At 45.9% G+C, this 27979-nt stretch overlaps 1 protein-coding gene across 2 annotated transcripts in view; it reads left to right on the top strand.

Moving 5' to 3' along the window:
* LOC110523550 (ephrin-A5b) overlaps positions 1–26584 on the top strand; it is a 58682-nt gene extending 32098 nt beyond the window's left edge. The window contains exons 2-5 of one of the 2 annotated variants that reach the window (XM_021602341.2): positions 14583–14875; positions 22750–22815; positions 22953–23036; positions 23335–26584. In XM_021602341.2, the coding sequence (XP_021458016.2) occupies positions 14583–14875; positions 22750–22815; positions 22953–23036; positions 23335–23459 (568 nt within the window). In that variant the 3' untranslated portion in view covers positions 23460–26584. The remainder of the gene's footprint in view (positions 1–14582; positions 14876–22749; positions 22816–22952; positions 23037–23334) is intronic. The other variant, XM_021602342.2, reaches the window with a different exon arrangement.
* The last annotated feature ends 1395 nt before the right edge of the window (positions 26585–27979 follow it).

Raw genomic sequence — 27979 nt, 5'->3', positions numbered from 1 at the left:
TTTTGACGACGTTGCTTGAAGAAGAGAATCTCAGGATATGAGATAGTCTTTAGGACAAACTGTCTCTCTCTCTCTTTCTCCCTCTCTCTCTCTTTCTCTCTCCCTCCACTCTCTCTCTTAATAGTTGCTCTTTCTAAGCTGAGGGTTATGAGAGCATTTGGTCTTCTTGAAACAGCTGCTCTATGTCCCGGGCCTGTGGGTCCCAGCATTGGGGCATGCGTTGAGGGATGGGATATGAAGAGGGGGAGGTAGGGCGGTGTGTGAGGGGGAGAGGGGGGCTGTCACCACACAGGGGTCTTCCATCCACCCCCGATCCCTCTCTCCCAGTGAGCCCTGTCCCTTTCTCCCTTTCTCCCATCCCTCTATCGTCCCAACTCTCCACAGACCACATTCCCACATTCCTCTGATAAAGCGGTTGGAAGCTGCTCGTCCTCCGGCTCGGGGCTGAGGGATCGGGGCTGGGGAAGCTTGTGTGTGATTGGAAGTGCGTCCCTAAAGCCCCCACTAAAGCTAAGATAAGGCATATCTCCCTCCCTCATGTGTGCCAGACAAAACCCATTTGTTTCTGATCTGTTGCCTGGATTTGGCCCTGACAGCTCATGGTGTGCAACTGAGAACCACCAAGACACAGAGAATGAGAAGAGAGAGATAAGAGAGAGAGAACCCCCTTTCTTTTTGCAGGATATGATGACATGGGTGACGGAATGCCTGTATCATATGGAAGCCATCAATTCCATCGCTCTCACTCGTTTATCCATCTCTCTATCTCTCCATTCCTTTTTTTCTCTGTCTTCCTTCCGACCACATGATGTGTGCCCATAACAGTGTCCATCTGTAGTGTCATGGCGACCCAAGCATAAACAGTGACGCCCTGTGTGTTTCAGAAACCACTCGAGGGCATTTAAGATCTTATTGAGTGTAATATTATCCCCTATACTGTAAACTGTCAACACCATCCACTTACCACAGCACAGCACTTCTCCACCATGTAGCTGTAGTTCCCGCGAGCGGGCGGTCGCGCTCACATCAGAGTTTGTTTGGGAAATATTCACACTTGGATCTGTTACAGTGAGGCTTTGTTCTTTCTCTGCCCTGTCTTCCATCCCTCAGGGGGTTGGTGATAAAGTCAGAGCTGGGGATAAACTCAGGGTAGAGCAGGCTACATTATGGAGAAGTGCTGATCTGTGGTAAGTGGATGGTGTTGACAGTTTCCAGGCTATTATGACAACACACACATTTAATCCTCATTCCCTACCCTTGCTCTGTCCAGGTAAACTGTCAGTTAGTTACAGTACAGTCACAGTATCTCTGATCTCTGCTAGGATTTAGAGCCACATTTGGGTTGTAGTGGGCGTGAATGTGTTAGCGACTTGTATCTGGATATGGTAGAGTGTTAATTAAATCATTGTTTTATTGTCACGTACACCGGATAGGTGCAGTGAAATGTGTTGTTTTACAGGGTATAGTAGTACGGGCCCCTGGAGCAAATTATGGTAAAGTGCCTTGCTCAAGGGCACATTTACAGATTTTTCAGTTACTGGTCCAAAGCTCCAACTGCTAGGCTACATGAGATGTGGTGCCAGCCTAAAGGTGTCTCAGCTTTCTCATCTCCAGTGTTATTTCATGCAGGAGACAGAAAGAGGAAGATGATAGTGGTAACAACAGAACATGTTTACTCCAAACAAGGCTCTCATTTACTGGGGAATCCCCTTCTTAAAGAGGAATCTGGGATGAAACACCACTCAACATCTAAATTACATACACAACTAGGACACAAATATTCATCAGCATAGCTCAGGGATAGATATACTGTACAGGATTACATCGGATCAGTCTCTTTTTCCATCTCTTTGAATTTGCAATCTCAATCAGCAATATTTCAAACTTGCTTAAAAAAAGAACCGTGCCAAGTTTTTAGGATGATTAGTTGTTTTTGGTAAGATCCCTGCATTTTGCAACGTCAGTCAACTTTTCTCCCCCAACCTCTTCCCTTCCCTTTCCTTTCCTATGTGTCTCTCTCTTTCTCCACTCCCTCGCTCCCACCATCTTTTCCAGAGTGATATTGGGCAGAGTGTACACAGCTGTTTTGTAACCTTTCACCAGGGTCTCTCTATGCTCCTGGAATCCCCAAACCCCTCTCGATTCCGCCTCTATTTGTACCCAGAAAACAACCCCCCCCCCCCCACACACACACACACACACACACACATACAGGATTCAATAAGGACTGCCTCAATCAATGAGACACAGAATGGCTTCAGAGAGTGAGAAAGACAAAGAGAAAAAAGAAGGAAGGAGTAAAAAGGAATTGAGAGGAATGTAAGTGTAAAAAAAACAGGCTGAGTGAGACAGGGATAAGGATGTAGGTAGAAGAAAAGAATGAAGGCAGACGAGAGGGGATAATAAAAAGAGAAGAGGAGATCGGACCAGGGAATGTAACGAGAGAAAAGACAGATGAGACAGAGGGAAGACAGAGAAGAGACAGATAAGAGACAGAGGGAAGGAAGAGGGAAGACAGAAGAGACAGAGAAGAGAGAGGGAAGACAAAGGGAAGACAGAAGAGACAGAAGATACAGAGAAGAGAGAGAAAAGACAGAAGAGACAGAGAAGATACAGAGGGAAGACAGAAGAGACAGAGAAGAGACAGAGGGAAGGCAGAGGGAAGACAGAAGAGACAGAGAAGAGAGAGGGAAGACAAAGGGAAGACAGAAGAGACAGAAGATACAGAGAAGAGAGAGAAAAGACAGAAGAGAGAGAATATACAGAGGGAAGACAGAAGAGACAGAGGGAAGGCAGGGGGAAGACAGAAGAGACAGAGAAGAGAGAGGGAAGACAAAGGGAAGACAGAAGAGACAGAGAAGAGAGAGGGAAGACAGAAGAGACAGAGAAGAGAGAGGGAAGACAGAAGAGGCAGAGAAAAGACAGAGGGAAGACAGAGGGAAGACAGAGGGAAGACAGAGGGAAGACAGAGAAGAGACAGAAAAGACAGAGGGAAGACAGAGGGAAGACAGAAGAGACAGAGGGAAGACAGAAGAGACAGAGAAGAGAGGGGGAAGACAGAAGAGACAGAGAAGAGACAGAAGGAAGACAGAAGAGAGAGGGAAGACAGAAGAGACAGAGAAGAGACAGAGGGAAGACAGAAGAGACAGAGAAGGGAGAGGGAAGACAGAAGAGACAGAGGGAAGACAGAGGGAAGACAGAAGAGACAGAGAAGAGAGAGGGAAGACAGAAGACAGAGAAGAGACAGAAGAGACAGAGGGAAGACAGAAGAGACAGAAGAGAGAGGGAAGACAGAGGGAAGACAGAGAAGAGACAGAAGAGACAGGGGGAAGACAGAAGAGACAGATAAGATACAGAGAAGAGAGAGAAGAGAGAGAAAAGACATAAGAGACAGAGAAGATACAGAGGGAAGACAGAAGAGACAGAGTGAAGGCAGAGGGAAGACAGAAGAGACAGAGAAGAGAGAGGGAAGACAGAAGAGACAGAGAAGAGAGATGGAAGACAGAAGAGACAGAGAAAAGACAGAGGGAAGACAGAGGGAAGACAGAAGAGACAGAGGGAAGGCAGAGGGAAGACAGAAGAGACAGAGAAGAGAGAGGGAAGACAGAAGAGACAGAGAAGAGAGAGGGAAGACAGAAGAGACAGAGAAAAGACAGAGGGAAGACAGAGAAGACACAGAAGAGACAGAGGGAAGACAGAGGGAAGACAGAGGGAAGACAGAGAAGAGACAGAAAAGACAGAGGGAAGACAGAGGGAAGACAGAAGAGACAGAGGGAAGACAGAGGAGACAGATGGAAGACAGAAGAGACAGAGAAGAGAGAGGGAAGACAGAAGAGACAGAGAAGAGACAGAAGGAAGACAGAAGAGACAGAAGAGAGAGGGAAGACAGAGGGAAGACAGAAGAGACAGAGAAGAGACAGGGGGAAGACAGAAGAGACAGAAGAGAGAGGGAAGACAGAGGGAAGACAGAAGAGACAGAGAAGAGACAGGGGGAAGACAGAAGAGACAGAAGAGAGAGGGAAGACAGAAGAGACAGAGAAGAGACAGAGGGAAGACAGAAGAGACAGAGGAAAGACAGAGGGAAGACAGAAGAGACAGAGAAGAGAGAGGGAAGACAGAAGACAGAGAAGAGACAGAAGAGACAGAGGGAAGACAGAAGAGACAGAAGAGAGAGGGAAGACAGAGGGAAGACAGAGAAGAGACAGAAGAGACAGGGGGAAGACAGACGAGACAGAGAAGATACATAGAATAGAGAGAAGAGAGAGAAAAGACAGAAGAGACAGAGAAGATACAGAGGGAAGACAGAAGAGACAGAGGGAAGGCAGAGGGAAGACAGAGAAGAGAGAGGGAAGACAAAGGGAAGACAGAAGAGACAGAGAAGAGAGAGGGAAGACAGAAGAGACAGAGAGGAGACAGAGAAGAGACAGAGGGAAGACAGAAGAGACAGAGAAGAGAGAGGGAAGACAGAAGAGACAGTGGGAAGACAGTGGGAAGACAGAGGGAAGACAGAGGGAAGACAGAGGGAAGACAGAGAAGAGACAGAAGAGACAGAGGGAAGACAGAAGAGACAGAGAAGAGACAGAGGGAAGACAGAAGAGACAGAGAAGAGAGAGGGAAGACAGAAGAGACAGAGAAGAGAGAGGGAAGACAGAAGAGACAGAAGAGACAGAGAAGAGACAGAAGAGACAGGATGTTAGACAGAGAAAGATGTTCATGTGTTTTTAAAAGGTGAGAATGGGGTGAGGAGGGATAAGGTCAAATCCCCACTACTGTAGTTTTGCACTCTCTCCACGTCCTGCCTGCCTCAGTGGAAAGCCCTGTTCCACATCTGTTGAGAGTTGAAAGGGCACTGTTATTCTTCCAACTAAGCCCCAAACCAAATACTACGGCTCAGTTTCAGCAACTGCGTCCGTCTGTGTCCCCCCGTCCAGCCGCCTGTCTTCACTGTATACTGTGTATTGTGTGTATGTGTGTGTATTGTATACTGGGAGTGGCCGAGGCAGCCATAGGGTCCCCTTCTGTGTGTCCTCAAGGCCAGAGTTGTCCGCTGACGCCCCTCGCCTGCTAACAGGCCTGTGAGAGGCTCTTCAGAAACTCCAACACACTGGGCCAGAACCGCCCGGTGACAAGTGTGGAGGGACAAGAGCCAGCAGGCACAGAGGAATGCAGTGCACACTGTGTGCCAGACCATACTTTGTGTGTGTGTGTGTGTGTGTGTGTGTGTGTGTGTGTGTGTGTGTGTGTGTGTGTGTGTTTGTCTCTTTCTGTGTGCGGTTTTTGAATGGAATTGTACTGACTGGCTTGTTTGGTTTGCAGTACTGCTTGTTTGCCTTTATCAGCCTTGTTTCCCTAACCAACCAGCTCTATGTTTCTATGTACAATGTCCCTCTCCATTTCCATGACAAATTCTCTATTCCTCATTGTAGTGCGTGCCTGCCTGCCTGCGTTGGTGCGTGTGTGCGTGAGTGTATGTGTGTTATCCCTCCTGACCTGGGTCAGATCATTTAGGGGATTATGGGTATTAGAGTCTTTACCTACTGTGAGAAAAGGCTAAATCATCAGTCTACCTGTGACAGGCCTGATACAGTCCCAGGGTACGGTTTGCTGGCGTTGTAAAGGTATAACAAGCCCAAACCTGTCTCTCACCCATCTACTACCCCTCTTACACAAATGGATGTGCACACACAGATCATAATTAATTCACACAACACAACACAGCCATCATCCAACCCCTTACATCTACAAACCGCTACTCTTCAACACTCACTCACAGATCATGTCCAACCCCATTATACACACATTATACCACATCCTCCTACCTGTCCCCATTGAGTGTTCTCCCAGTAACACAGCTTGTTCAGTAATCGCTCCTGTGTGTAGAGTGGACCAGCTGAGTGTATTTGTCCTGAGGGATTATCACCCACTGCTGTCTGAGAGAGAGGAGCATTGTAAAGGTGGATTATTCTGGGTTAGGTTTACAAACAGGGATAGGCTGGGTTAGGGTTACTAACAGGGATAGGCTGGGTTAGGGTTACTAACAGGGATAGGCTGGGTTAGGGTTACTAACAGGGATAGGCTTGGTTAGGGTTACTAACAGGGATAGACTGGGTTAGGGTTACTAACAGGGATAGGCTGGGTTAGGGTTACTAACAGGGATAGGCTGGGTTAGGGTTACTAACAGGGATAGGCTGGGCTAGGGTTACTAACAGGGATAGGCTGGGTTAGGGTTACTAACAGGGATAGGCTGGATTAGACCCTAATGATGACCTCTTGACCTGTGGCTGTAGAGTCCAGTCTCCTTCTGGGGTGTCAAATGTATAACACTGTTCTAGTTTTGATTTAGGGTCAGCGTTTTTCATGGTCAGGTCACATGATCAAGACCACCTTGGTAGGCCTTTAAATGAGATATTGGAGTCTATTGATTCATCTCTGTTAAAATCCTTATTATGTATGATGATAGACCCATTGACTCTAACCCTATGGAACATGTCCACTATGTCTCATGCATCAGTATAACAGGGATACAGTGCATATGGGAGCAGGGCTGGTGAAAAGCCTTCATGTTGTTGTAATTGGGTGTTGTTATAAGGATAAAACACTATCTACAACGTTTTGAGCACGTCAAGTGTTCACTGTGTGTTCCTGGGTGTGCGATGAGTGCCGTGTGTGTTTAGCCGTGTGTGTTCAACGCGTACATGTTGACTGACGTGGGTTCACAGTGATTTTAAACGTTGCCCCCACCACCCCTCATACATGCACACGCATGTGGAGATACTATTTCGTTGGTGGTCATGGATGCGGTGGTCTTCGAGACTCCTGTTCTGAAGCGTTCAGTCACAGTCCTTACACAGGTCACTGCCCACCGTGTGCTCCTGAAAGGAAGGACAGATGTGTACGCTAATTGAGTGACAGCTTTACACAAAAACATGCAAACCTAAAATAAGCCCCTCTGTCCTCTCTGACAGAACAATCCCAGGGACACTCAACACAAGGCCCTTTCTGCCTGGGTGAAATGTGTCTTTTCAAACCACAAAATCGATGATAGAGTGTCAATGGTGGTTTGGTTTGTTTTTTACCTGTGTTCATCTAAAGCAGGATCTCTCTCTCTCTCTCTCTCTCTCTCTCTCTCTCTCTCTCTCTCTCTCTCTCTCTCTCTCTCTCTCTCTCTCTCTCTCTCTCTCTCTCTCTCTCTCTCTCTCTCTCTCTCTCTCTCTCTCTCTCTCTCTCTCTCTCTCTCTCTCTCTCTCTCTCTCTCTCTCTCTCTCTCTCTCTCTCTGTCTGAGGCAAGGACACTCAGTGACAATGTGGAAGTGAGAGGAGAGGTGGCGTTAGCAGTTTGCTCATCAGGGTAGTATCTCCACTCCAATAACAATTACATCAAGTGGTGTGGTAAATGAGGAGGCCCATGGTTCAGTGACTGGGGCTAATCTCTACAGTCTGCTAACTAGAACACAGTGATAATGATAGGCAGTAGGCAGAGGAGGATTCAGCTGCTGCTGGCAATGCTTGATTTAACACACAGTCCTGCACTGTTATCAGCAGATACACAGAGAGTCTGCACCACACATATGAATGCACATTCACACATGCGAAAATGTGCACACACACTGAATACACGCACGCACACTCACTCACTCACTCACTCACTCACTCACTCACTCACTCACATGTACACATAGTCAACACACATCTTCCAACAGCTTTCCTTTCGTGTAGGGAATAGATGGAACCATGCCCAGATTAAATGAAGGCTCTTTAACCTGTGCTCAACTCTGCCGTCCATGACGATACTGAGATGAGATCCAAACTTCTAGGCCAGGTTTAAAAACACACATACACTGATCCAACACTAAGTGGATGGATGGACTGAGGGAGACAGAGCATCTGTTTTACGGTATGTCTCTATTCCTCTGGCGTCGTACCTCAGACAGAGAAGTGCCTGACTCAGTGTTCTTTGGGATGGAAACTGGCCTGTCAAGAGGTGATCTATCAAAAGAAGCTATCCCGCTCTGTTATTACCTCGTCTATCATCAGAAAGACACTGCAAATCCTTGGACAAATGGATATGAACAGCCAGTGACATGTGATTCGTATTGGCCCTTAGACAGCTTGCCCAGGATCAGATATGTTGCTGTATTTATAATGGTCAATGTTAGGATTGGGGCTGGAAGAGCTGATCTGGAATCAGGTTTGAAGGTCACAGAGTATGAGGAGGAGTCAGTGTTGGCTTCAGCCAGACCTGAGCAGGTGCTATAGGGCTATGTGACCAGCTGGTATTGGTAATGTCTGGGCTGTTCAATCGATGATATCAGGGCGAGCTGCTTTGGTCCACTGGGTCTTGGCCTGTGGTTCTGGACCAGCCTTTGTTCCTGCTGTCCTCTGGTCTGGAGCTCAGAACAATATGAGCTGCATCGCTAAACTCCCTGTGTGAGCGTTTGGCTATGAAACTCTTTAATGGGCCCACTGTGTAAATACTAGCCATGTGTTGGCATTTTAAATCCATTTTAAATGTGAAGATGAACTTACCCTTTGAAAAGTCACAATGGCTGAGTTCTAGATATGTCCTCTTGGAGTGGTGTGTGTGGGGGATGTGGATGTATACTACTAAGGCAGCTAGCAAAAAAACAAAAAACTATTTGAACACACTTGTAATGCTGCAGAATGTGTGAATGTGAAACACTGTCTATTAAGGTGGTATGTGTTCATTTGAGCTTGGTCCCCTTAAGGTGGTATGTGTGAATCTGAGCTTGGTCCCCTTAAGGTGGTATGTGTGAATCTGAGCTTGGTCCCCTTAAGGTGGTATGTGTGAATCTGAGCTTGGTCCCCTTAAGGTGGTATGTGTGAATCTGAGCTTGGTCCTCTTAAGGTGGTATGTGTTCATTTGAGCTTGGTCCCCTTAAGGTGGTATGTGTGAATCTGAGCTTGGTCCCCTTAAGGTGGTATGTGTGAAGCTGAGCTTGGTCCCCTTAAGGTGGTTTATGTGAATCTGAGCTTGGTTCCCTTAAGGTGGTGTGTGTGAATCTGAGCTTGGTTCCCTTAAGGTGGTATGTGTTCATTTGAGCTTGGTCCTCTTAAGGATGTGGATGTATCCGTGGGGCTCTGGTTGTGGACTGATGGAGGAGGCTTTGACAGACACTTGGTGTCGAGGAGAGGGGGTCAGTAGAGGCGGGTTAGGGGGCCTAGAGGGGTGAGATTGAGGGGGCCAGGTGTTGTGGCTTGGCACTGGCATGCCTGGCACTCAGTAGACGTTCTATGTTTAGCCCTTACATGATTTTACATGTGCTGTTTTTCCTGGGGCTGCTGGTGTTTGTTGAGGGGACAGAGTGGGGGAAAGACCACCCCCTCTCACACTCTCACTGGCATCTACCGTCCCCTCTGGTTCCACTGTACCCATGCTACATCTAACACAAGCAGATGTCGTATCCCTTCATTTCCCAACCTTGAATACAACCAATACGAATACAACCTTTAATACAACAAATATCCAACAGAAGCACTTAGCCTACTTTTCTTCCATCTCCCCACAGAACACTATCACTCTCCTTAGTCAATTTCACCAAACTATGATTTGTGTGAGACCTCCCTACTGGATGACTTGTGGTGTGTGTGAATGCTGTGGAGCCTTGTCATGGGTGGGTGATTGATTCCAGACGTTGTGGTTTTCTCTCTCACCACTGCCCCCTCCCTGCTATACTGGTTTCAGGGTTGGTTTGGCACAGGGCAGGGCGGGTTGGAGTTCCCTGGGGTGCAGTAAAGTGATAGGGCGGTGCAGGGGTTCAAATCGCCCCCGGAGAGAGGGGTCAGATGTCAAAGCCTATGAGGGGGGTCAGGGTCACCATAGTCAAACAAGGGATGAGGTAGACCCTTCCTCTACAGATCCCTGCTGCTTATACCATTACCGTATGAGTGTGAGTGTGTTTGTGCGCGCTCATGTCCGCATGCATGCGTGTGTGCAAGTTTGTGTTTAATGAGAGGGCTGGGCAGCTCTGTTTGCTCTAAGGTGAAGCCTCATCCATCCACCATATTAAACTTCACCTTCCTTCCTTCAGCAGCACCGCCACCTACTCAGCAGCACCTAAGATGGACGACCCCGGGGTCATACCCGTCACCTCACTCAGACACTGGCCAAATACTGAGGCCCTGGCTGAATAATGGTCTGTCAGTGACCTCTAACCCCTGGCCTGGCTCTTATGGCAGATCAATATTCTCCTGTCCTATGGGAGTGGATTGTCTGATAATGATAGGTAGCGTCTAGCCATCTAGACAGGCATCTATTAGTGCTCTCAGCTCACGCTCCATCAATGTATTTATCTGCTGTAGATCTAGGTGTCTGTGTTTCTATGACCTATGCTAGGGCTATATGCTACACTTGGTAGTTTGGTCCTTGGTACTGAGTGTGCCATTCTTTGTGGGGTTATTTTAACAAGACTTGGAGCCTCTTGAGTTATGTGGCTTCTGAGATAGACAGAAAGCACCCTGAGATCTGTGTGTGTGTGTCTGTGTGTCCTGGGGTTTGAGCACATCACGCATGTAAAAATAGGTAGAGCATAGCATTGTCGTAAGTCAGTGTGATGGCAACCTGTGTTAGGGTCGGCCTTGAGACCAGAGGGTAATGGTATTGACTGTCATCCCCTGGTGTTAAGCAGTGAGTGACCGAGCCCCGCGGTGTGTGTGCGTGCGTGTGTGTTAAGTGACACTCACCACATGCTGCCTCTTTCACCCTTTGACCACCAGAATAGCATCATCATTCATTAACCTGTCCTGTACTGTGAGTTAACTTCTTATGTCATTCATAGAAAACAGCTGAGAATCACTGTTAACTTCTCTTTCTCTCTTTGTCGCTCTCATTAGCACACTGATTCTCACTCTCGTTCTCACTCTGGTTCTCACTGTTTCACACTGGTTCTCACTCTGGTTCTCACTCTGGTTCTCACGCTGGTTCTCACGCTGGTTCTCACTCTGGTTCTCACTCTGGTTCTCACGCTGGTTCTCACTCTCATACTCTAAATACTCTGTCTCCTGCTTTTACTGACTGTAACACATTGTAATGTTCTTGCCATGTAGGACCTACCTCACACAAACAGCCATGTGTTTTCAATCTAAAATTCAATAACTTTCGTCCCTGTCTGAGCAGCTCAGACAAAACGTTTTGTTCTCAGGGAAATGTACCACAAAAAAAGAGAAAAGTGTCTATTTTATAGTTTTCTCTTTTCTCATCTCTTTTTGCTGTCAACGCCCAGTCTGACTCTGAACCCTGGCAGACAGCTCGGCCCGTGTGTCTGCACAGATGTGTGTGATCAGTGGAGGTAATGATGTCTGAACCATGGCTAGTGCTGGTGGTGTTGGTGGCACAGGGCTATGAATGATCTGCCAGGTAGATGGAGGTCAGGCCTGGTGCCCTGAGGGAGAGGGGGAAACACCAGGCAGAGGGATAAATAGACTCCATATGGTGACATCAGTGCCCAGGGCCAAATGACCAGAGAGGCATTAGCCTGTTAGCCACAGTGGTGTAATTACCTACCTAAAGAGCTCCCCCTAAGGTCAGGGACATGAACTACGGAGTGTGTGTCTGTGTGTTTGTGTGTGCATGTGTGTGTGTGTGTGTGTGTGTGTGTGTGCACGTGTGTGTAGACACATTGCTTTTAGCAATGTAAAAAAACAATGTCGTTCTGTGAGAGACAGTGCAGTTGAAACCCGTAAGGTTTGCCCGCACAACCGCTTAGTTTGTATTTAGTCGTTTGTTCCATTATGTGGCTTGGAACAGGTCAGCGGTTTCATGTGGTCTGTGGAGGGAAAGTGTCTCCTTTTTTCTCCTATTGTTATAAAACCATTGGAATTTGACCTCGCTCTGACACCACTGTAATCATGTATTATAGAAAACACCAGGAAGGCTTTCTCTCTCCCTCTTCCCCTCCTCTCATCCTCCCCTCCACTGAACCAGGGTGCAAACCATTCATTACCTGTGTTTGGTCACCAGAGAGAAAGAGAAGGGGGGAAAGAGAGGAGGAGAGGAGTGAAAAGAAGGATTATTGTTATGAGAGTGCTTTGTTAAAAGTGGTAGTCCCTGAATCATGCATGAGCCTGTCTAAGTGGCTGTGAGTAATTCAGCCAATCAGGCATCATTAATCCCAAAGACGGATAGATATAGGATTTGTGTGTCTTCATTTTTTAAACTCTATTGGCTCATCGCGTCACATGAATGAATTTAACAAATGAAGGTGTTGATTTGTTAATGACGTCATTAGTTTTTGAGTTGTCAGCCTCACAGCTAGAGTTCTTTATTTCCTTGTCTGCCACATTGATGTTCGTTGTGAGAGACTTTGAGCGAACTCACAAAATAACACTGACAAAACCCTGATGCTGATTTCCCCATTGAGCTCTGTTGGTACATTGTGAAGCGTTACTGTAGTCTGAAGACATTCACTTAAAGATTGAAAACTCACACTTGCGGTGATATTGAGTGTCAGACCGAGACATATGTTTTAGCATTATGGTTCAGGATTATGGCTCAGTGTGGAATGATATTTGGTACTATCCGTCACAAAGCTCTCTCAGGTGTCTCTAGGAGGGTCAGAGTAATCCTCTCTGTGGTCCCTGCTTAGCTCCCCTGACATAAATCTTCTGCTCATCACTTTCAGAATGGTGACCACCCACACCTCTCAGTCTAACTCTCTTCTCTAATCCATGCTAATCTTTATGGCAGGTCCCAGGTCAGATTTGAGTGACAGGTGAGAGCAGCTAAAGGTACACACAGGTTGAAAGGTAGCATTACAAGCTTAGAGAGATGGACAGACCAAGCTGGCTATCCCACAATGCCGCTGGCTGAGGAAGTGATACAGTACTTGCTAGTGGCTCTCTGGGGTTTGGATGCTCTCTGTCAGTTATGGTATCAGTGAAAAGCTCAGAAACTGAGGCTGATTGAGGCCATGCTTTGCTGCCTGGAGTCACAGCACTCAGCTGGAGCATGAAAAGTGGGCCTTTGAGAGAGAAAAGAAGGCTTCAGTTTCATGTTTGACCAGGCTATAATTAGAGAGAAAACAAGGCTACAGTTTCATGTTTGACCAGGCTATGATTAGAGAAAAATATGAGAATTTAGCTGACAAGTCACACACAAAGACACAATCTCACACAGCCTATAGGACACAGATGGAATACACACACACACACACACACACACACACACACACACACACACACACACACACACAGCCACACACCCTCCTCTGTGGCCGCACCAAACCCAGTAGGAGAGTCACTAATCCTGCAGCACATTTGCAATCCGTATAAGGACAACCTGATACTCCCAGCAGGTCCCAGCCAACACACACCACCCTTTATACTCCTCACGCCTCTTAAAGCCTGGAAATGTACGTGTCAGTGGGAACAGCTGCACTGCCGTCCAACGCAACCTCCTCTCTCACCTGACCCTGAATCAGTTCAGAATGCTTCTCTCCCCCTGGAGAGGTTGTTAGGTGGGTGTAAGGTCTGCTCCTCGGTCAGCGAATCTCAGTCCTTACATTGAGAAACCTCCCACAGAGCGCGAGTGAGTTCATCCGTATCGAATCATCACCGCACAGTATGCACAGTAACGGTCCCCAGCCTGTTCCCCATGGCCCCAGTGTGTCAATGAACAGAGGTGGAGTATTGAAGACATCCGCAGTATGTCAGTGATACCAAGCTCGGCCATTAGCGACTCTGAGATGCGCTGGCCAACCTAAACCAATCTGTCTCCAATAAACGCATCAGAAATGCAACCGTATATGGCCTATGGGAATATGTGTTTCGCATCACTCCCCAGGAATGAATACCTGGCATATCTGGCTGATGTCCTCCTTCCTCTGGAGGGTCGCTCGGTTTACCCTGACGCTCCATGTAAATCTGGTTGGGGCTGTTTCTGGGGCCTTGAGAAACACACTTTTTTCCCAGCGCTGAGAGAGATTCCACCGGGTCTCCTCCATCAGCATGTCATATTGGTCTAATGAAAATTTCCCTCTTTTGAGGGGATCCTCTTAAATCTGCCAAAGGCCCGTGCTAACCAGAGGATTTGGAATTTGGCGCTGGGGGACTTTAATTTCAGCACTCTCATAAGTCATCGCAGCCCAGCTCAAACATTGATATGTGGCTTATGACTGACTGGCAGTCTGTCGTAAGATACTTTTTGGCTGGTGGTAGAGGAGAGGTTTGAGCACCCGCTCTAGAGCGGTGAGAGGATTGAGAATGACATGGTGGGATCCTGTAAACAAAACTAGATAGTAGGACGTAGATGTGTCTTCTGTAGATCGTTCTGCAGTGTCTCTGTCAGACACATCTGGTTACATTTTTTCTTGTCTAGGGCTTTAGGTCACATACTTTTAGTATGCATCTTATGATACTCCCCTTCTTGAAGACATCACTGATCTGACATGACTAGATACAGTAGATGAAAGTTACACAATGAAGCCCTTGCCTTATAGTGCCCTATAGTGTTTGATCAGTGATGACGTCCAGAAAGGTAGAATCATGGAAATGCATGTTAGTATCAGTACTATTAGACGTTGTAGTCCTGAAGAATCTTACTCAGAACCTCTCTGATTTCCTTTCAGGTTCTACCGGGGTGACTACCACATCGACGTGTGTATAAATGACTACCTGGACGTCTTCTGTCCCCACTACCTGGACTATGTCCCTGAAGAGCGGATGGAGCGCTATGTCCTCTACATGGTCAACTACGACGGCTACAGCTCCTGTGACCACACCGCCAAGGGCTTCAAACGCTGGGAGTGTAACAGGCCTCACTCCCCCAACGGACCCCTGAAGTTCTCCGAGAAGTTCCAGCTCTTCACCCCCTTCTCTTTGGGCTTCGAGTTCCGCTCCGGCAGAGAGTACTACTACATCTGTGAGTACATTTCATTATTATTATCTTTATGGTAATTTAGCACATGCTTATATTCAAATAAACCAAGTTAACAAAAGCATTCAGTATCAAGTATGTTCCATGCGGGAATCAAACCAACAGCTCTGCTGTTGCAAGCACCATGCCCCAACAAACTGAGTTAACGCTGTTGCTACTACAGTACTATGATATGGGATACGTGAAAGCTTCGCTTAAAGGCAGAGAGAGAGAGAGACAGAGGGCTACCACAGTTATCCTGCGTGGTATGGACATTTATGATATCAGTGGAGAGTTAACACAGTATTTTGTGACCTCAGTCTACTTGGGCAGAGCAGAACATACTTAGATGATATAAGGGTATGATGTGAGAAAACATTCTTTGGAGTCCATCCAATGGAACTGACAACGGGGAAACAATAGCAAAGTAGAACTTTGTTTTGCAAGCCCTGGCAAAGAGGTTCAAACCTAAACATTTGCCTGAGGGGAAAACATCTCCGTTCTCGTGGTCTCCCTCTGAAGAGTCTTTGTTACAAACTCGCCAGGCTCAGCTTTCTGCTGCTTGTGAGAAGGCCTCTTGAACACAAGCATCTGAAGCCATGTTTTTACAAGAGGACACGGCGCCCTACAGAGCAGAGAGCTGAGACTAAATAGGAGAGCAAGGTGTGGCCTGCTAGGATACAGTATGTCTCCTTCCCCCTACAGAGATGGCTTCACTTAGGCCCACTCCTGAGTAGCATCAGCCCCGGCCTCAGCCGCACGCCTCAGACCCAAGCTGCCTGACGAATCGCCAGTCCTTAAAGACACATGATCTACTGATTTGCCTAATCTCCTAGGATGTTATTCTACTGGATTGAATATACAGAGCGTGGTATGGTGCTTCTGTGTATATCTGTGAGTAGGTAATGGACTTTACCCTAGGATGTCTATCAGACTGTTTAATGTGCAGATAGGAGCGCCAAGAAGTCTAAATAGCCATCAAGTATATATACAGTAGGGCTTTTACAGTGAAACTAAGGGAGAGAGAAAGAGAAAGAGAGACAGGCCACACGGCCTAAAGGCATTTCCCTCCTTGACAACAGTTAGAGATCAACTGTTAGACAGTTAGAGATTCACTCAGAAAAGAGGTTGTTTTTCACCCAGAACATTGAGAGGAAGATGAAATAACAAACAGAGGTGTACGTAATCACACCCCGGGGAACATACTGAGGTGTACACTAATCTACTCCAACATCCTCTGAACTCTTGTCCCTCTATGTAGTTCCATAAAAGCTGGATATCTCACAATAAACCATGTGATATTCGTTTCAGTATCACATTGCATGCGTCTGATCTGTCAAGTATAACAAAATAGTTACATTATTAGATGATACTAGCACATGTTCTAACACTATTGGACAATGGAGCTGTGAACTTGCAACAAGTAAGTCAAATGTTTGGGAATTGATGTGTGCTGGTGTCAACAACTCAGCGCCAAAAACAGACAGACACCCCTTGGTCCCCCCTGTGGATAGTTAACCCCCCAGGAGAAGAGAGGAACGGGTGGGTTAAATCAAATGGATGACACCTGCGGTTGGTTGGCTCTGGGTCTCCGTCCGTCTGGCAGACAGACGCCTGCAGGAAGCCATCAGGGGGATCAGAAGGGGTGGCCTGAGGGGGTCAGAGTTCAGCCTGTCCTGATGTCTGGATGTGAACCCGGGCTTCTCCCAGGCTTAGGGCTGCATGTTTTTCTAATAGAGCCAATAGGGAAGTCTGATCCTAATCTCAGGGGATAGAAATCCAATTTTCTGGGGAGACAGTTGAGAGTCTGGCTCTCCCTGTGTGTCTGGGGATGACTGTCTGCTGTAAAGCCCTGGCTTCAAAAGCCCAGGTCCTGCTCCGTAGATACAGTCTGAAGATCTACATAGATAATGAGATGAACCCTGTTCAGACTTAAGTTACACGGCATCTGAGCCCCTAGCTTTTGTCTGGTGTTGTGTATGTCTGTGTGTCTGGTGTTGTGTATGTCTGTGTGTGTCTGGTGTTGCTTATGTCTGTGTGTGTCTGGGGTTGCTTATGTCTGTGTGTGTCTGGTGTTGCGCATGTCTGTGTGTGTCTGGTGTTGCTTATGTCTGTGTGTGTCTGGTGTTGCGTATGTCTGTGTGTGTCTGGTGTTGCGTATGTCTGTGTGTGTCTGGTGTTGCGTATGTCTGTGTGTGTCTGGTGTTGCGTATGTCTGTGTGTGTCTGGTGTTGCGTATGTCTGTGTGTGTCTGGTGTTGCGTATGCCTGTGTGTGTCTGGTGTTGCGTATGTCTGTGTGTGTCTGGTGTTGTGTATGTCTGTGCTTCCGAGTGGCACAGAGGTCTAAGGCACTGCATCTCAGTTCTAGAGGTGTCACTACAGACACCCTGGTTTGAATCCAGGCTGTATCACAACCGGCTGTGATTGGGAGTCCCATAGGATGGAGCACAATTGGCCCAGCGTTGTCCGGGTTTGGCTGGTGTAGGCCGTCATTGTAAATAAGAATTTGTTCTTAACTGACTTGCCTATTTAAGTAAAGGTTAAATGTTGTTTTTTTGTGTATGTGGGAGCATCTTTGACACGTTCATAGGATGGTGTGTGTTCATGAGAGGATGTTTTCTGAATTTGTACTTTATTTGTATACTCTGAGTGTCTGCATGAGGTTTACTGTCCTCCAGTCTGTCTATTCTGCCCTGCTAGTTTATTCTCTGCTGGGCTGCATGGCATGACTAACCACAGATCCAGTGTCGCAGCGCGTGAGGCAGAGTCGTAGAAAAGCAGTTTATTGGCTGTGTGGTGTGTGTTGTGGAGCCCAGACTCTGTCTGTCAGACAGACAGACAGACAGACAGACAGACAGACAGACAGTCTGTCTGTCTGTCTGTCTGTCTGAATGGAAAGGGAGCTAGTGCAGTCTGGCCTGTGTGCCTGCCACTGTAGGGGTGTGAGGTAAGTTACATGATACTTGCTGACACAGACAAAAGAGTCATGATTGACACCCCTGGCTGTTTTTTCCCCCAACACACTGCCAATATAACTCTCATCATCAAGTTTTAAAGACAATTTCTATCTTGTTTCATAGTCACGCTAAGTGCTTTGAAATGGGAAGTCCAGTCTTCCGCTGTGGAAATACTGACAAGGCTAGTTTTTATCTGGAATTTACTGCCAGTATCATTCACTGGGAAGAAGTATCAACGACCATGCCCCACCCACCTGAGGATCTGTCTTTTTCATGTGTTTGGGGCTGCAAAATCCACTTGTCACTTAAATCTCGCTGGATTTATTGCTTTCATTTCACTCCTACAAGTCCTTCATACTCTTGCGTGTGCCTGTCGTTTATTTCCATTAACGTTACGACTGCGGAAATGTTTGTAATCACCTGCCAAACACACCGGTAATGGCTGAAATGGGCTCAATGGAACACAGTCTTCCGTTGCATTTATGAGAACAATAAAGCTTTGTCAGGGAGATAATGCACCATCTTAACACTTATATCACAAGAACGATTACTTTATTTTGATGGGTGGAATTTAAAAAAGTAATCATTTAATACAGTTGAAATGCATACAAATGAGATGCACTGAAATGAAAGCAACTTCCAAAAATGAATACTCAGATTATAGTGATATTATGTCTGATCTCGCAGACAATGTAAAGTATGTATAGATACAGTAGGTGTAATATGTAGCCAAGCATGTTGATTTTTAATCCGAGGGTATCCTGCTATTGACACACTGCTATTAACACAAACAGAACGTGACAACAACAGTAATTAATGAGGCAGTCTAGACAGTGCAGGTGAGTGCAGGTAGGGTAGACAGAGCAGGTGAGTGCAGGTAGGGTAGACAGAGCAGGTGAGTGCAGGTAGGGTAGACAGAGCAGGTGAGTGCAGGTAGGGTAGACAGAGCAGGTAGGGTAGACAGAGCAGGTGAGTACAGGTAGGGTAGACAGAGCAGGTAGGGTAGACAGAGCAGGTGAGTGCAGGTAGGGTAGACAGTGCAGGTGAGTGCAGGTAGGGTAGACAGTGAAGGTGAGTACAGGTAGGGTAGACAGTGCAGGTGAGTACAGGTAGGGTAGACAGAGCAGGTAAGAACAGGTAGGGTAGACAGTGCAGGTGAGTGCAGGTAGGGTAGACCGTGCAGGTGAGTACAGGTAGGGTAGACAGTGCAGGTGAGTTCGGGTAGGGTAGACAGAGCAGGTAAGAACAGGTAGGGTAGACAGTGCAGGTGAGTGCAGGTAGGGTAAACAGTGCAAGTGAGTACAGGTAGGGTAGACAGTGCAGGTGAGTTCGGGTAGGGTAGACAGAGCAGGTAGGGTAGACAGAGCAGGTGAGTGCAGGTAGGATAGACAGAGCAGGTAGGGTAGACAGATCAGGTGAGTACAGGTAGGGTAGACAGTGCAGGTGAGTTCGGGTAGTGTAGACAGAGCAGGTAAGAACAGGTAGGGTAGACAGTGCAGGTAGGGTAGACAGTGCAGGTGAGTGCAGGTTGGGTAGACAGAGCAGGTGAGTACAGGTAGGGTAGACAGAGCAGGTAGGGTAGACAGAGCAGGTGAGTGCAGGTAGGATAGACAGAGCAGGTAGGGTAGACAGAGCAGGTGAGTACAGGTAGTGTAGACAGAGCAGGTGAGTACAGGTAGTGTAGACAGAGCAGGTGAGTACAGGTAGGGTAGACAGTGCAGGTGAGTACAGGTAGGGTAGACAGTGCAGGTAGGGTAGACAGAGAAGGTAGGGTAGACAGAGCAGGTAGGGTAGACAGAGAAGGTGTTTGGTGGCTGCAGCCCTGTTCCACCCCTTGATGTTAATGAATTACCCCCTGTATGTAGCCTAGTTACTGTTATTTTATTGTTGCTCATTAATTATTTGTTATTTTTCTATTTTCTTATTTTTTTTAACTTCAGTTTATTTTAATAAATACATTCGTAACATGTATTTTTCTTAAAACAAATAACATTTGATTTGATTAGAATGAATGCATGCAAATACATTATTTATGCAAATGAGGCACATAATTTTCTATGTATTAACACAAAATATTTAAAAATACCTGATACAATAAGACATTGTATATACAGTGGGGAGAACAAGTATTTGATACACTGCCGATTTTGCAGGTTTTCCTACTTACAAAGCATGTAGAGGTCTCTAATTTTTATCATAGGTATACTTCAACTGTGAGAGACGGAATCTAAAACAAAAATCCAGAAAACCACATTGTATGATTTTTAAGTAATTAATTTGCATTTTATTGCATGACATACGTATTTGATCACCTACCAACTAGTAAGAATTCCGGCTCTCACAGACCTGTTAGTTTTTCTTTAAGAAGCCCTCCTGTTCTCCACTCATTACCTGTATTAACTGCACCTGTTTGAACTCGTTACCTGTATAAAAGACACCTGTCCACACACTCAATCAAACAGACTCCAACCTCTCCACAATGGCCAAGACCAGAGAGCTGTGTAAGGACATAAGGGATAAAATTGTAGACCTGCACAAGGCTGGGATGGACTACAGGACAATAGGCAAGCAGCTTGGTGAGAAGGCAACAAGTGTTGGAGCAATTATTAGAAAATGGAAGATGTTCAAGATGAAGGTCAATCACCCTCGGTCTGGGGCTCCATGCAAGATCTCACCTCGTGGGGCATCAATGATCATGAGGAAGGTGAGGGATCAGCCCAGAACTACACGGCAGGACCTGGTCAATGACCTGAAGAGAGCTGGGACCACAGTCTCAAAGAAAACCATTAGTAACACACAACGCCGTCATGTATTAAAATTCTGCAGCACACGCAAGGTCCCCCTGCTCAAGCCAGCGCATGTCCAGGCCCATCTGAAGTTTGCCAATGACCATCTGGATGATCCAGAGGAGGAATGGGAGAAGGTCATGTGGTCTGATGAAACAAAAATGTAGCTTTTTCATCTAAACTCCACTCGCCGTGTTTGGAGGAAGACGAAGGATGAGTACAACCCCAAGAACACCATCCCAACGTGAATCATGGAGGTGGAAACATCGTTCTTTGGAATGCTTTTCTGCAAAGGGGACAGGACGACTGCACCGTCTTGAGGGGAGGATGGATGGGGCTATGTATCATGAGATCTTGGCCAACAACCTCCTTCCCTCAGTAAGAGCTTTGAAGATGGGTCGTAGCTGGGTCTTCCAGCATGACAACGACCCGAAACACACAGCCAGGGCAACTAAGGAGTGGCTCCTTAAGAAGCATCTCAAGGTCCTGGAGTGGCCTAGCCAGTCTCCAGACCTGAACCCAATAGAAAATCTTTGGAGGGAGCTGAAAGTCCGTATTGCCCAGCGACAGCCCCGAAACTTGAAGGATCTGGAGAAGGTCTGTATGGAGGAGTGGGCCAAAATCCCTGCTGCAGTGTGTGCAAACCTGGTCAAGAACTACAGGAAACGTATGATCTCTGTAATTTCAAACAAAGGTTTCTGTACCAAATATTAAGTTCTGCTTTTCAAATACTTATGTCATGCAATAAAATGCTAATTAATTACTTAAAAATCATACAATGTGATTTTCTGGATTTTTGTTTTAGATTCCGTCTCTCACAGTTGAAGTGTACCTATGATGAAAATTAGAGACCTCTACATGCTTTGTAAGTAGGAAAACCTGCAAAATCGGCAGTGTATCAAATAATATTTTTTTTTACAATAAATGGAATACCTGGATTCCCACCAAAATCCCTGAACTCATTATTTGCCCGCATGAGTAAAATGTGTAATGTGCTTTGTCAATATCTGATAGATGTTTTAAATTCTAAACGTTTGGAGTATCTTCATCCATTGTCCTGTTGTATTTTTTAGAATTGTTTTCAAAACCTTTTAACAATTTCGATGACTGCTGCTTGAAGAAGAGAATCTCAGGATATGGGATAGTCTATAGGACAAACTGCCTCTCGCTCTCCCTTTCTCTCGCTCTATCTCTGACGCACGCACACACACACACACACACACACACACACACACACACACACACACAGCATGATGGTGCCCTGAGGGGTTGGTGGGGGTTTATGACTAGATTAAGAGCAGCTTGAGACCCCAGGCAGGCCCGGAAATGATGTGGTCAGGACACAGAGGTCCACAGAGCACTGTCTGGGTGGGGTGGGAGAAGAACAGAGCCATTCTATAGATTAATACAAGCACAGGTCAGAGTCTGTCAAACTAGCAACAAGAACAAGATCTCAGTCACAACCTACTTTCCGTATAGAAGAGTGATAGGGACTTCAGAACTATTGCTTCTCAAGACATCACACAATATGAAACCGCCGCAGTCTTGTTTGGTGACTATGTCCTAGGTGGCATTGTCTAGTTGTTGCAGGTCAGAAGTTGGAGCGGCCTGAGTCGAAGTGACTTGCCACCATTGAGATTTTGTGAAGCAGCTGTCATATTCCAGTTATCCAGAGTTGACGTCTGTGTAGCAGGGTTGTGCTAATTTACTGCTAATAGAACGGTCTCTGCAGCCAATCAAATACTTCATAGCAGATGGTGATGTTACTCGGAGCCAATAGATTTCTGTGTTGCAGATGTGGATGAAATTTGGAGCCAATAGAAGTTTGAGTAGCAGGTGCAGACTGTTCTTTGAACCAATGGAAGTTTGAGTAGCAGATGTGGATGTTACTCGGGAGCATGTGTTTTTGTTATTTGAAGCTAATGGAAGTCTGAGGTGCAGATGTTGCCCTCACTCAGTAGCCAATAGAAAGATGTGTTTCAGGCATTTGATCGACAGACAGTATGCTACATTTATCACAAATTGCATCCATTGAGAACCTTCAAGTCAGTGGAATTTTCACCCTGTTTGGGGTGTGATAGCTCTCTGTTTGACGTATGTCTATAAGCATTGTTCCTAACATAACTGTTTTCACAGCATCCACCGTTGCTGACAATGGAAGGAGAAGTTGCCTTCGACTGAAGGTGTTCGTCAGACCAGCAAGTAAGTGGATTTCTGAAAGAACATTCTATTTTCTATTTCTTTCAAACTGTGAAAAAACTTTAAATGCATTGTGTGAGAGTTGAATATCAATCTTGTGCTCGCTGTGAATGTTCACGTCCCACCCTTTCCTTTTGTTGCAGACAATTGTGTGAAAACTGTCAGTGTTCACGATCGGGTCTTTGACGTCAATGAGAGGGTGGACAATTCCCTAGAACCAAGAGGTTTGTAAGACTCCATAAACTGTGTGTAGGGGTACGTGCCTGCCTGCATGCTTCAGAGTGTCTGTGTACCCGGGTATGACAAATTATATTTCCTAATACAGAATTCCAAAGGGGCTCATAGTTTCCCATTGTACCAGCTGAATGGATGAGTCAGTCACATAGAAAGTTGATGGAATGACAAAGCCACCACTCCATTTCATACATTAATGTTTCAGTCGTTGCAGCTAAATGATGATATATCTTGATGTCTCAGGGATTCTTATCTCCTCCTCTCTCCCTCCTTTCTTCCTCCATCTAGATGATACCAGTCACGAATCAGCCGAGCCGTCCCGAGGTGACGTCAACTCGGTGGGCTGGGTTCAGACCACCGGCCTGCTGGTCACCTCCGCCCTGGTTCTCTGTGCAGCCATCTTGTCTTTATAGCGCCCAGCCTGAGGGTTTTAGACAGGGCGGAGTGGACTCGCCCTGACTGGACCATACAACCCCCAAGGTGCACTTTTTAAAAGACAGTCTGAGTGCCGGGGAGAGGTGGACTTCTAAGGGGGAAGACCTTTTTATAAACTTTGCTTTGGGGAGTTAAGATGCCAAAAGCCTTTTTGACTCTCATTTTGTCATTTTACTTTCCTGTAGATGTTAATATTTGAAGGTCATAGTTTCCCAGTGAATTTGCTGTCCCCATCATCTCTCTCTCTCTCTCTCTCTCTCTCTCTCTCTCACGTTCACACACACACACACACACACACACACACACACACACACACACACACACACACACACACACACACACACACACACACACAATCACTCTCTCCTCTGTGGTCCCACCATACCTTTTGCAAGATGAAACAACAGAACAAGAACTACTAAAAATAACTTTTTTTCAGGCCCCCAAATGACTTTGATTTAGAATATGATGAAGTCTTACAGTGAATAACTATGATAATTTGAAGATGGCTTGTGACTGATCAGATCAGCCAATGGCAATGAAGTAAAGGAGTACTGGCCAATCAAATGAGGCCAAGACATACTGGCCAATCAAATGAGGACAAGGCATGCTGGTCAATCAATGGTGAATCAAGGATCCAGAGCCATGGTTGTTGCTTGGAGAAGTCCTGTTGCCAAGGGGAGGGGGCTCTCTTTTCTTGCCTTTGAAGAGTCCATTAGAAGTTCATGAGATGGGGGTTGGATTTGATGATTCAGAGACTGGGAGTGAACGATCTTAGCTGAACCGGAAAAAAAGAAGCACTCATGTTTAGAAATTTGTGTCCTTTTAGGGGAATTAGTGATCAATTCATGTATTTTTTAAATGAATCACGTAATTCAAATTTAGCAAGCAACACGGGTGTATATTTGCGAGGAGCCTGGGAGTTGATATGGTATTTTGTCAGGCAAATGTATTTTCCTATTTATTGTTGAGTCCTTGTGCTCTTTCCCTTTTCTGATTGTTCTGGTTCAGTCACTGTAACTAGTGCAGAGACAAGCCCAAAACATCCCACCACTTAAAAGCACCAGTCTCTCTTTTCATTTTGGAAAGGTGTAGTTATATTTCATACACATGTAATATCTGGGCTTGGACTCAAAATGGAATTGGATTGTTTTTATCTAACAGAGTTCAGGGAAGAGGACATAGTTGGATGTTGTATCAGGGTGTAAGAATGTGTGTTATAACTGTGTTTCTTCCCTGTAACAGTAAACACAAACTGTATGTGTCCTAACAAGTCAGCCCATATTACCATCCACTACTTCTTTTCAACATTGTCATAACCTCTACAAAACTACAATTATGTACTGTACATAAACAAAAGGTTCAGGGATGACTCTATAACTAGTACGATTAGTTTCAATTATGTTCTTAGTAATATTCTTGAGTTTTTCCCCAAGCAAACAACAAAAACCTTCATTGATATTGATAGGTTAGCGACCATTCAGTGATGATCAACCCACACGTCCCAACACCTCCAACCTTTCTCCAAAAGTTGAAGGTAGGTTGTGGCAACGTTAGTTTCATCTGTAGCAGCTGCAGCTCTAGTGTGATTTAGCCGTGTCTTTGATGTCGTGAGGAGCGGTGTCCAAGCAGACCACATGCTGGGGGGCCATGCGCTAGTTATTTCTGGAATGAGAAAAATCGACCACCAGGAGGGAGAACGAGAGATGAGAGAGAGTGAGGAAGAGAGGTGTCCTATTCAGCCTCTGGATAGGCTCACTAGCAGGGAGAGAGAGGTGTCCTGTTCAGCCCAGAGGTAATTTTTACCACCAGAGGACTGGAATGAGTAATGAGGAGAGAGAGAAGGCCAGCTGAGATCAATAGTGATGGGCTTCTCAAACACAGGAACACGGTAAATATTTCCCTCCACTGTCTGATACACAGTCTATTTAGTGTACTGAGACCAACTCACATCCTTTGTAAAGGGGATGGACTATCACTGAGAAATACATTAGCCTCTGCCTCTGTTGGCTGCAAGTGTGGGATTCAGTTTGAACAAGACTTTAAATAAGAAAAGCTGAAATTCATTGTGACTGACATCATTCACTTCAGCCAGTCAATGTTGGGAAACAAGGATCAGCTTGTCTCATGGATACTGTGTATCCAGCTGTAGTGTTAGAGCAGTGGATCTCACACCTCTTTGAAGGACAACCGCAGTTAACAAAGACACATTGTTAATGCTGTTAGTGAGGGAATAAAGTCAATGTTGGATAACAAAAACTGTTGATTACATTTGTTTAATATCTTTTGTGTAAGGTTTTCACATATCAATGTTATAGTGTGTGTGTGGAGGTTGAAGTGCCCAAGTTAAGGGCTCTACTATTGGAAGTGCACTATATCCATCCATGCTCATCCAAGAACCATACTGCACTCCCATCGCCCTCCTCTTTTGACCAGAGCTTAGTAGTATTTGCATCTGAAATGTGGTTTAGGCGCCTAATGTTTTGAGTCCCTGTACATGCTTAGTTTGTCTGTGGTCCCTCTTAATCTTCACTACAATGGTTTCAGAGGAAGCTTCAGTAGTCAGCAGCACCATGTTGTTATCTGAATTCAGGAGATTTTGTAAAGCTTGTTAAGTGTTGGTTTTCTGTCCATATCACAATGTCATGAATCAGTTAACTTGTGTAATTTTCCATTCAAAAGTTGATGTACAGTATGAGATGCAGTTGTGTTACAGGGTGAATTGAGTCTTTTAGGAGGAGCTCTTCACCTGGCACCTGTTACTGTAGCCATGTAGCCTGAACCTGACACCACTGTGCCCTCCTATGTCCTCTGTCCCTGTCCTCTGTCGCTGTCCTCTGACCCTGTTGTCTGTCCCTGTTCTCTGTCCCTGTCCTCTGTCCCTGTCCCCAGTGACGGTCTGTTATCCCAGCCCTATTGTCCTCACCTCCCCAGACTGTTGTAACTCCTCCCTCTCTCCCGGTCCAACTCTCTTCACCAGAATGTTCTGCAAATGTACTGTATTTCATACGAAGGCCATTATTTGTAAATACACAAATGTGTTGGAGCAGCTATGACTAACTACAAAAAAAGATTTAATAAAAGTTATTTGTCATTGTTGTAATTATTGTGTCTCTCATTTGTATTATCTTTTCCTTTTTATGTAAATTGAATCCCAACTGTTTTGCCTAATGGATGGAAAATCCAATAGATGCCAAGCTTTTGTTCATTGCTCTTTGACAAAAAATTGAAGAGATGACAACAACTGTCAATTAGCAGTATGCGTTAGGCATACAAAGTTGTTTAATTACACGCCCTACTACTGAACAGCTGTCACTCTATTATCTGAAATGAATTCACAACTAGAAAAACAACACAACTTCAAACAATCATGCTTGAACCTGCAATGTGTTGAGTGATTTCCTAGGATCTCTGCCAAAAGCTGCTAGGCTTCGCTCTCATTACCCTTGCTTTCTCTCCGTGTTGTCTCTCACCCCACCCCCCTCTCTCTCTCTCTCTCTCTCTCTCATGAGAGCAGACCGTGGTTTTGACACTGAAGCCCTTTGCCAAACAGCAGTGTAGTTCATGTTCTGATATCTCTGCCAATTACAATACAAGTGAGAGCTTCAGAGACCTTATCAGACATTTAGGCTACATCCTAATAGAGACCCTGGGAACCAAACAACAACTAAAGAAAAAGAACAGAGAGTTCTCAATCAAGAGAGAATCATTATAACGATCATGTGTTTCGTCTTCAACAACAAGACACAGTTGAACAACAGTATACAAGATTGGTGGAGAAAAGAGCTGCCTCATTTAAGGCAGAAGACCTGTGAATAGTTTTTTTAATGTATATCTTTTTTTACACCCCTTTTTCTCCCCAATTGGTAGTTACAGTCTTGTCCCATTGCTGCAACTCCCGTATGGACTCGGGAGAGGCGAAGGTCAAGAGCCATGCGTCTTCCGAAACACAATCCCTCCAAGCTGCACTGCTTCTGGACACAATGCCCACTTAACCTGGAAGCCAGCCTCACCAATGTGTCAGAGGAAACACTGTACACCTGGCAACCGTGTCAGCGTGCATGTGGCCGGACTGCCACAGGAGTTGCTAGAGTGCGTTGGAACAAGGACAACCCGGCCGGCCAAAGCCTCCCCTAACCCGAACGATGCTGGGCCAATTGTGCACCACCTAATTGGTCTCCCAGTCGCGGCCGGCTGCAACACAGCCTGGAATCAAACCTGGATCTATAGTGACACAGCTAACACTGCGATGCAGTGCCTTAGACCGCTGAGCCGCTCGAGAGGCCCCTTGGTTTCTTTGACCCTTTCTTCCTCTCCTAATCCAGTGACACCTAAGCCCATGACCACACTTCATCATATTCTTTAGGGTAGCATCCACACTGCTATTCTCAGCCAGCACTGTGGTCTGGTATGCTAACAGAATGTAATTGACTTTTAGTATACAATGGATAAGGGTTATCCTCGCTCATGAATGTCTGTACAGTGTGTACAGTGAGCC

This window comes from Oncorhynchus mykiss, chromosome 5, assembly GCF_013265735.2.
Source record: "Oncorhynchus mykiss isolate Arlee chromosome 5, USDA_OmykA_1.1, whole genome shotgun sequence".
NCBI lineage: Eukaryota > Metazoa > Chordata > Actinopteri > Salmoniformes > Salmonidae > Oncorhynchus > Oncorhynchus mykiss.
Note: the sequence above shows the minus strand (reverse complement) of the source record. Positions and strands in the feature narration are given on the sequence as shown.